This window comes from Chelonoidis abingdonii, chromosome 5 (assembly GCF_003597395.2).
Source record: "Chelonoidis abingdonii isolate Lonesome George chromosome 5, CheloAbing_2.0, whole genome shotgun sequence".
NCBI lineage: Eukaryota > Metazoa > Chordata > Testudines > Testudinidae > Chelonoidis > Chelonoidis abingdonii.
Window position 1 is genome coordinate 22,105,957 of NC_133773.1, and position 10,148 is coordinate 22,116,104.

Genomic DNA, 10,148 nt, shown 5'->3' on the forward strand with positions numbered 1-10,148 from the left:
AGGATATAAATGATTGGCCCACTTAACTATTTTTTGCTTAATGGCATTGCAGACTGTAACAAGATACAGCAGTATGAATTTTACAAGACTAGTCATACACTTCAGAAACATGTTTTTTCACTTCTGCCCTTTTTAAATTATCTTAATTAAACTACATGTTGCAGTTGGCCTGTCGTTTAAAAACAAAACTGTCAATCAATTTCACCATCACTAGACACTGTTTCCAAGGGGCAACAGGTCATCTAAACATAAAATAGAGTGAAAAGATTAGGATCAAAAACAAGAGAGGAGAAATACCAGTCATACCATTTCAGTTTATTGAATTAACCAAAAACATGTCAGTTCTAGTACATGTATCATGTTCCCACTGTAACAGCCTCCTGGACTAGGTGTCCAATATAAACAGAGGGGAGAGAGAGAGAGAGCCAGCCTGTATTTCGGTTCAGAATAAAAGTGAGACGGAAACTAGGAAATACTCACTCATCCCCCCCCATGAAATTAACAATGGCTTACAGTGCAAGGATGTTGTGGATGGAGCAGAAGAAGAAAATCCTGAATAGATCCACAGTGATTGGTTAGTTTAGATTTGAAAGATAAAAAAGTAAGTCATCCAATCTCAGACATGTTGATACTATTCAACATCTTCCCCCTGCAGATGCACACACTGTTAAGTTTATGCAATTTAATAAACTAGTGACTGGAAGAGGCCTCCCTCCGCAAACAACAGACAGTCTGTACTCACACAGATGGCTAATGCGCCTGCCCCCATTCTTTCAGGAAGTGTCTAGACGAACTGATAAAGATGGGATGAAAGCATTAAGCAAAGTAATGAAGGCTATTAAGAGTCCATGCCATGAAAGCCTTATAGATCAGGGGAAAAAGGCAAAAATAGCCCCAAAAATGGGCCAAAAATTGCTACGAAACTCTTATTATTTTGTTGGCTGAATCTCCTGCAAAGTTTGCTTTTGCTTCTTAGATTCAACACGCATGGCTGGGATCAGCCCCTGCAGTTGAAATCTGATTCCAGGGAGTCTTTTATTGGCAGTCTGGAGGAGTCATGTGACTTGGTACTTAAGTCCTTAACATCTCTTCATTAATTACCAGGCATTTCTTACAGGCAGGCAGTCCAAAGACTTTACAGAAGATGAGTCCTACAGAGTAACGTCACCCTGACAACAATCTCACCTCAGGCAGAGGCTAACACTCGGTGACTCTGCCTCATTATTCCCATTTCTGAGTTAGTGATACTAATACTTCTTTCCTCCTTCCAGCCTGTTACAAAACTCAAAACATACCTTCAGGCTGAATAAATCCCTTTGTGAAGACTCCACAGTACAGTACTAGCCAACACACAAACTTCTCAACTTTCTGAAGCAATGCTGATTTCTCAAAACAAAATGCATTCTGCATAGAGTACGTATAGCATAGGTCACTTCCACTGCATCATTTTAACGGCTCCATTTAGCCTAACCTAGTAAATGGCAGTTGCCATTCAATTCAAAGTAGCAAATGCATTAATTCCTTTTAAAATTGTGGCAACAAAATAATTACATAGCTTGACAAATAACAAATAACATGACAAATAACTGGATGGCATAAGAACAAGGGCAACATCTAGGCCTTTTGCAGTAATGGGGAATGTTCCTACAGAAATTTACAGTGGCATTTTTAACTTGACACATTTAATGGTTAAAGTAAAAAAGTCTTAGACATGACAGTTCTGTCACCAATATAATGTATGATTAAATCAGCCTTGCAAAACATGTCCATTCACCCGGAGAGAATTATTATTCATTATTATTTTTACACAGGTGAATGTTATCTTTTCCCTCTCCTATTAGCTTCAATCACGGCAAAGGACAGGCAAGTAGATTTTGTGCATGAGCTGATAAATTTTCATGTAAGGTTTCCTAAGGCGTAATTCTATTAACCTCAAATTCAGTACTAATATGCCACCTCATCTCAATCCAGTACTGTACTTAGAAGTGCCAAGTTAGAATACAGTACTATGAGACCCATTACGTGACCTGAATTTTGAAATGCTTGCAATACCGCTCATTCCCCTCTCCTCTCCCCTGAAGCTTAAATGACACAAACATAATCCTCTTGGGCGGTCCTCTTCTCCTGTGGTATTGGTCAGATGGCAAAAGAAACAGAGAGAACAATGGCTTGTCTACACAGAGACTTAGTGGATGACAAGTCAGGGTTTAAATCTACAGCATGGTAGCCTGTCGTATACTGGGCAAGTGCACTCTGCTACCACGCACGTCAAAGTGCACTACAGAACGTATAGCATGTGGTATCAGGGTGGGAGGAGCATGAGACAGTAACTACAGTATTCAAGCATCCATAAAATTCCAGAACACTTTACAACACTTGGAAGAGAACTAGAGAGAGTTCCAGACTCTGCCCCGTTCCCTTTCATTCAGGCTTCTACCAGAGTTTGATTTCCAGCAAAGGCTAGAAATTACTCAACTAGGAGTTGAAATTCAGGGCCAGATTTTCAAAACAGCTCAGCTCCCATTAGGCACTAAAATAAGGGCCCAGATCTTCCAACTGCATTCCAAGTCCTGAGCTCTTTTGAATATTCGGCTCTCTTTTGGAAGCTGACCTCACAAGAGCACTTTAGAAATAGATTTAAGTACATGCTATTCAGAACAGCACTGGCATGTGTTTAACTTTAAACACATGATTACAGTGCTGTCAGGAATACCTGCTGCTTTCCTGAATCAGGACCTAGGTGCCTAAGTAGAAGTTGAGCTCCTTTGAAAATCTGGCCCGTGGAGGTGGGCTAGGTCATCAGGTACAGGAGAACTTAACTTCAAGAGAGAAGATGAGGTGTCCAGAGACTGAGTGAAAATGGAGCAAAGAGAATAGAGTTTTTTCAGGGGTAGGCGGGAAGGGACTGAATCACAAGTCAGAGGGGCAGGGGATGGGCCCGGGCCCAGCTGACATCAGCCACATAAATATTGCCTTGGGACCAAAGAGGTTTTTTCTGTAAGTGATTGAGTCTTTTTTGTAATTAGGTGAAATTATTAGAATCACCTATATTAAATTTCAGTTCTCCTTTAAGAACAGATTTGTCAATTTAATATGTACCTGCACCTGCAAAGTGAGGGAATGGACCAGTAAAAGACGGTTACTATTACCTTAATATCAACTGTCTTTTAGTTTTCTGTTTCCTTCAAAGAATTACAGGACTCAAGAGTGGATTTGAGTCAACATCCTCCTACTCCATTCCTCTCCTTAAGCCACTAACATGCTTTTCACAAAAATCACACAGAGCTGTGTTCTTCTTAACCTTCACTGTAGTTACAAAGGTGAAACCAGATAACATGTCTCAGACTAGGACCTGGACAATAGTCTCTGGGGAAAAGACTGTCCATCAGTAAGACTGATGGATTAAAACCATGATCCCAAGAGAAATAACAAGCGCTTTACTACAAGGCTTTCAAAAACTTATTTATCAGAGTGGACCAGAAATTCTGATTTTCATAACAGTTGAAGAATAAAAACTGATCTGTTGGCCAACAGTGGCAATGACGAGGAGTGTTCCCAGGGAGAAGTTACTGCAGCTGAAAGACGCAATTAACAAGGACTGCCAGGAGCTAGAGTCTGCATTTTTTTTAAACTCATGATCTTCATTAACACGCAACAGGTCTCCTCCCTCAGTACTATTCTGATGTACTTGCTTAACCTCTTCAGAAAGATGACAAGTACATGCATCGTCTACTCCCCTATCCCTCTTCCAAACAAAAAACGCTTCCCAAGTGCGGCTATCCCCATCCCACCTCCACTTACTTTGCCCATTGCAGCACCGCAGCTCAACCTCCCATTGTTCACACAGACGCAGTCCAATCTTTTCTTGCACCTACCAACTAATACCAGCCTAGGTTTAAGCATTCTCTGGTCCTTCCCCTGGAAACATGCTCCTGGGGGACTTGTTCCCTCACTCCCAGCAGTTTCTAGACCAGGGGTCAGGCTGAGAATTGTTAGGAGGAAAGCATGCTGCATCAACAGCTCCAAGGATCTGAAGAAGTAAGGCAGACACTGAAGGTATGTCTACACTACGGGATTATTCCGATTTTACATAAACTGGTTTTGTAAAACAGATTGTATAAAGTTGAGTGCACGTGGCCACACTAAGCACATTAATTCGGTGGTGTGCGTCCATGGTTCGAGGCTAGTGTCGATTTCTGGAGCGTTGCACTGTGGGTAGCTATCCTGTAGCTATCCCATAGTTCCCACAGTCTCCCCTGCCCATTGGAATTCTGGGATGAGACTCCAATGCATGATGGTGCAAAAACAGTGTCGCGAGTGATTCTGGGTAAATGTCATCACTCGTTCCTTCCTCCATGAAAGCAACGGCACACAATCATTTCGTGCCCTTTTCCCTGGATTCCTCTGGTAGACGCCATAGCATGGCAACCATGGAACCCACTCAGCTTTTTTTACTGTCACCGGTATGTCTAACTGAGTTTCTCAACAGATGCGGTACGCAAGGGCGCTACACGGGCAGCATTCATTGCCTTGCCAAGACAGCAGAGACGGTTATCAGTCATTCTGTCCGTCCTGCTGCTGTCATGGGTGCCCCCTGGCTGAGGTCGGCCGAAGGTGCAGAGACATAAAGATGGGATAATGACTCCCCAAGTCAAGTCCCATCCTTTATGGTATCAATTGAAAATAGAGTCAGTCCTTGCCTAGAATATGGTGCAATGACTACATGAACCAGTGTATTCCAGAAGCAACCCGCTCCATGTCAGATCCGCAGAATATGAGCTGCAAGCCATTCTAGGGGGTGCACCCCGCAACAATCCCCATCCATTGCTTCGCCTGCTCCCCCAACCCCTGGTATCCAGAAGTGTCCCCCCATTTGTGTATGAAGTAATAAAGAATCAGGAATAAGAAACACTGACTGTTAGTGAGATAAAATGAGGGGAGCAGCCTTCAGCGCTATAGATAGTCTAGGCAGGGGGAAGGAGCCAGCAATCCGCTGCTATGATAGTCTAGGGAGTACAGAAATACTTCTTTACAAGCAAAGGAGGGGGCTGATGAGTTTAGGCACCCCAAGTTTTGCTATTATAAGAACAGTATCAGCGCGTTCTGTCATATCTACTGGGATATGACCGGATCATTCCTACTTTTTAACCCAGAGTGCCCCCCGCCTAACCTCACCTGAGGCCACCCAGGAGCACTCACGGGATGATGATGAGGCGGATAAGCAGTCCCATATTGTACCATCTGCCACCGGGGAGGGAGGGAAGGATACTGCTGTACACGTGGCCGCTGCATCGCGTCTACCACAGCATGCAGTAGAACCATAGGGTGACATCGAAAAAAGTCAAGAAACGATTTTTTTCCCGTTTTCTTTCATTGGGGGGAGGGGGTAAATTAAACGACTACATAAGCCTGGACCCAACCCGGCAATGTGTCTGACCCTACAAGCATTGGGAACTCAGCCACGAATGTAAATGCTTTTTCGAATCTGCTGACTTGTGGGATAGCTAAGAGTCCTCAGTACCCCCTCCCATCCCTCCCTCCCCCATGAGCGCCCATTTGATCTTTGGCTTTCCATTACGCTGTCATGCAGCACTGTGCGTGGTCCCCACTCTGTATCATAGCCTGTGAGTTTTTTCCAACGCTTTGGCAATTTGTCTTCTTGTATACGGAAGCCTGATAGAAACAGATTTTTGTCTCCCATACAGCGATCAAGATCCAGTATGCTCCGTACGGTCCATGCTGGACTGCTCTTTTTTGGAATTTGGGACTGCATTGCATCCGTGCTGATCAGAGCTCCACGCTGGCAAAACAGGAAATGAAATCAAAAGTTTGCGGGCTTTTTCCTGTCTACGCTGGCCAGTGCATCCGAGGTTCAAGATTGCTTTCCAAGTCGGTCCACAATGGTGCACTGTGGGATACCGCCCGGAGGCCAATACCATCGATTTGCGGCCACACTAACCCTAATCCGATATGGTAATACCGATTTCAGCGCTACTCCTCTCGTTGGGAAGGAGTACAGAAACCGGTTTAAAGAGCCCTTTATATCGATATAAAGGGCCTCGTTGTGTGGACGGGTGCAGCGTTAAATTGGTTTAACCTGCTAAAATCGGTTTAAACGCGTAGTGTAGACTAGGCCTGACACACTCTGGTTCTTAACTGTAGTGAATCTCCCTACCTAGGAAACCTTCAATGATTTGCATAAGTGACTCTCAACATCGGTATAGAACAAAATCAGTAGCAATCATCCCTATCACAGAGAGCCACCAAATAATCCCTATATGACATACCAACACTGCTTCGGGTATTTGGTTGTGGCAATGCATGAAACTAATGTGGTAAAGTCACAGTGATACAACATAGCAACTAAAACATTGCAACTTAATGCCATAATCCCCCATGATTGCCTTTTGCTTCTACACCACCATTTGACATAACATTGCTTCTCTTTACCTCTTCCTTACCCCACTTCCTAAGCACTTAAATGTGTCAGGCAGCAAGGAGAGCGCTCTTGTATGGGAAACATTTATGCAATCACTATTCCGACCCCAAGACCAGCCAGCATATGCAAAGTACACAGCTGCCCTGCTGCCTGCTGCCCTGCACAGCTGTGTACTGCTCCACTCCTTTCCCAAAGCCCCTGCCCCACCTCTTCCCACCCCTGCTCTGCCACCACTCCCCTGAGGACTGCTGCAGGGGACGGGCCTGCACTCACCACATGGTAAGTGGAGTGACCTGGGCCCAGCATTGCCAGTGAGTGCAAGGGAGCAGTGCTCCCCTGCCCCCCATAGAGGCCTGGGGGCCCCCACACAACCTTCCTGCAGGGGGGCCTGCATAGGGCACCAAAATGGCTAGGGAAGGCCCTGGGTTCCAACCGGACTGTGCATTTCACAGGAGATATATGCAGGGCCCTCTAGAGCATGGGTGGGCGGCCCTCCAGACATTTTAATCCAGCCCTCAAGCTTCCTCTGGGACTTGCCCCATTCCACACGGCTCCAGAAAGCAGTGAAACGTCCCACTTCTGGCTTCTATGTGTAGAGCAGCCAGGGGGCTCCGAACGCAGCCCCCACCCCAAACACAACCCCTGTAGCTCCCATTGGCAGGGAACCAGGGCCAATGGGAGCTGCAGGGCGGCGCCTGCAGACGGGGCACCATGCAGAGCTCCCTGGCTATGCCTTCACGTAGGAGCTGGAGGACAGACATGCTGCTGCTTCTGGGAGTTGCTTGAGGTAAGCACCACTCAGAGCCTGCACCCCTGACCCCTTCCCATGCCCCAACTCCATGCCCCTGCCCAGATCCCCCTCCCACCCTCCAAACCCCTCGGTCCCAGCTTGGAGCACCCTCCTGCACCCCCAACCCCTCATCTCCAGTCCCATCCCAGAGCCCACACCACTAGCCAAAGCCCCCATCCCCTCCCACATCCAACCCCTAATTTTGTCAGAATTCATGGCCTGCAATGTAATTTCCATACCCAGATGTGGCCCACGGGCCAAAAAGTTTGCCCACCCCTGTGCTAGAGCCACAAGCTGAGTATCACTGGCCGCCAAGCTAGCTTTAATCACATACAGGTTTCCTGCAGGGCGCAACTGTACCACCATCTTAATGCCTGCACAAGATATTGCTCGAAGGCTTTTGAAATAACTCTGTTGTAATCCAGAGGGCATACTTTGCACAGCTTGATGTACAGGTCTATATTATCTGCTCTCTAATTAGAGGTAATAACCAGCACGTGATGCAAAGACACTCAAGAGCACAAGCTAGCTCCAAAATTATCTGGCCATGCATATAAATCTAAACTTCAGGTGACAATCAACACTCCCTAGAGGAAAGGAACGGTTGGAGAAGTATTTATATGTTCAAAGGAACTTCCCCACATCTCCCCCTCCCCCACAGTACGTAATATCACAATGGTTGAAAGTGACTATTATTCACGGTTTCCACCGTGACACCAGAATTCAGCACCGCTACCGTGACAGCCCACACATGAACAGGGAGCTGGCCGTGACAAGAGTCCATCTACGTATGCCTGGACCCACCCTCATACCTTTCTTGCCCATACCGAGCCAGAGGATTCTTTGCTAATGCTGTGGACAGCAGCAGTACTGCTTGCTGACTGCACTGCCTGACCTTCCGCTGGGCTGAAGGACTTCCACACTCCCAATTCTGTTTTTGTTTGTTTTTTTAATTTAAGTTCTCTCTTCCCACTAATAATTCCAGTGGGGTGGGAGGCATGTGCATGCCTGAACACCACAACTTAGAAAGGTGGGGGGAAAAATAAACTCAGATACTACGGTGATTAGCACAGATCTGGAGACAGATAAAAGGAATAGGATGTGACAAGAAACCTCAGGTGTGGCTGGAGAACAGAAAGCACTGGAAATGCACAGACTGACCCAATGTGGTCCACTTCCTCTCACAGCAGTTTCTCTGGCATCATAAGTAGGGCCTACCAACTTCATGGCTATGAAAACCATGTGTCCCGACTGTGAAATAAGCCCTGCCTCATGAAATCAGATCTCCCTGTGCTCGTGGGAGCACAGCAGCTGGGGGCTCCTAGCTGCTAGTCTGCTGGGCTGGAGAGGGACAGGACTTGTTCTTCCTCTGCACTGCCACTCTCGGTGGGGAGATCAGACCCACCTCCAGAGGCAGTGCAGCTCTGAGCACCTAAGCCTGGGGCTTCAGTCCCCTGCAGCTCCAGCCACGGTGACCAGGCTTGGGGTTTTCACCTTCCACCCCACCTCCAGCCAGGGCTCAGGGCTTCCACCCTCCACTGCTCCAGCCAGGGCTCAGGGCACTCGGTTCAGGGCTTCCGCCCCCCGCCGCACCAGCCAGGGCTCGGGGCGCCCGGTTCGGGGTTTCGACCCTTCACCCCACCTCCAGCCAGGGCTCAGGGCTTCGGCCCCCCACTGCTCCAGCCAGGGCTCGGGACGCCTGGCTCGGGGCTTCTGCCCCCCGCTGCGCCAGCCAGGGCTGGCGGCGCCCGGCTCAGGGCTCCCCCCACCCCTGCCACGCCAGCCAGGGCTCGGGGCACCCGGCTCAGGGTTTCCATTCCCAACAGCTCTAGTCAGGGCTCGGGGTGCCTAGCTTGGGGGGTTCTGCCCTCTGCGGCTCCAGCCAGGGATCTGGGTTCCCATTTTTATGGGGGCCCCCCAAGCTGGCCAGGGCCCATGCGTTAATCTGCCAGAGGACTAGTAGCAAGGAGCCCCCAGCTGAGGCACTCCCAGCAGCTGGGACCCACCTCCACCTCCAGGAACCTCCTCTAGCTTCAGGAAGGTTGGTTGCTGCAGCCTTCAGAGCTCAGCTCTGATGTCAGCACCAAAGTGAGGGTGGCAATCCTGTGACACCCCTCAACAACCTTCAATCTCCGCATTGTCCCATTTTGGGCCGGGATCCCCACAGTTACAACACCTTGAAATTTCAGATGTAAACGTCTGAAATCATGAAACTGACTAATTTTAAAACCCTCTGACTGTGAAATTGACCAAAATGGTCCATGAATTTGGTAGGGCCCTAACCAAAAATGCAAACTACTCCAACACAGCATCGTCAAAAAAAGGCCTCATGGCTGCAGTGACCTCCTATATAAGACAGACCATAGAGCTTCTCCCAAAATAATTCCTAGAGCAGATCTCTTAGAAATACATCCCAAATTGATCTTAAGAAGGTCAGGGATGGAGAATCCCATATGCCCCTTGGTAAATTGTTCCAATGGTTAACTCCCCTCACTGTTAAAAATGTAAACCTTATTCCCAGTCTGAATTTGTATAGCTTCCAGCCACCTTTGTCTGCTAGACTGAAGAGTCCATTATTAATTATTTTGTTCCCAGTGTAGGTAGTTATACACCATAATCAAGTCACCCATTAATCTTCTCTTTGGTAAACTAAACAGATGAGCTCTTTGAGTCTATCATTAGAAGACGGGTATTCTAATCCTTTAACCATTCTTTTGACTCTTCTCTGAACCTGCTTCAATTTTCCAATCACAGAATCATAGAATATCAGAGCTGGAAAGGACTTCAGGAGGTCATCTAATCCAATCCCCTGCTCAAAGCAGGACCAATCCCCAACTAAATCATCCCAGCCAGGGCTTTGTCAAGCCAGACCTTAAAAACCTCTAAGGAAGGAGATTCCACCACCTCCCTAGGTAACCC

At 47.3% G+C, this 10,148-nt stretch overlaps 1 protein-coding gene across 2 annotated transcripts in view; it reads right to left on the reverse strand.

Annotated features, from left to right (window-relative positions):
* FAM13A (family with sequence similarity 13 member A) overlaps nucleotides 1-10,148 on the reverse strand; it is a 239,073-nt gene that overhangs the window by 224,796 nt on the left and 4,129 nt on the right. The window contains exon 1 of one of the 2 annotated variants that reach the window (XM_032767545.2): nucleotides 743-812. The exons of the other annotated variant lie outside the window; for it this stretch is intronic. Coding sequence (XP_032623436.1) covers nucleotides 743-769 — 27 coding nt within the window. The 5' untranslated portion in view covers nucleotides 770-812. Of the gene's footprint in view, nucleotides 1-742; nucleotides 813-10,148 lie in introns of those variants that run through there. 2 annotated transcript variants of the gene reach the window in all.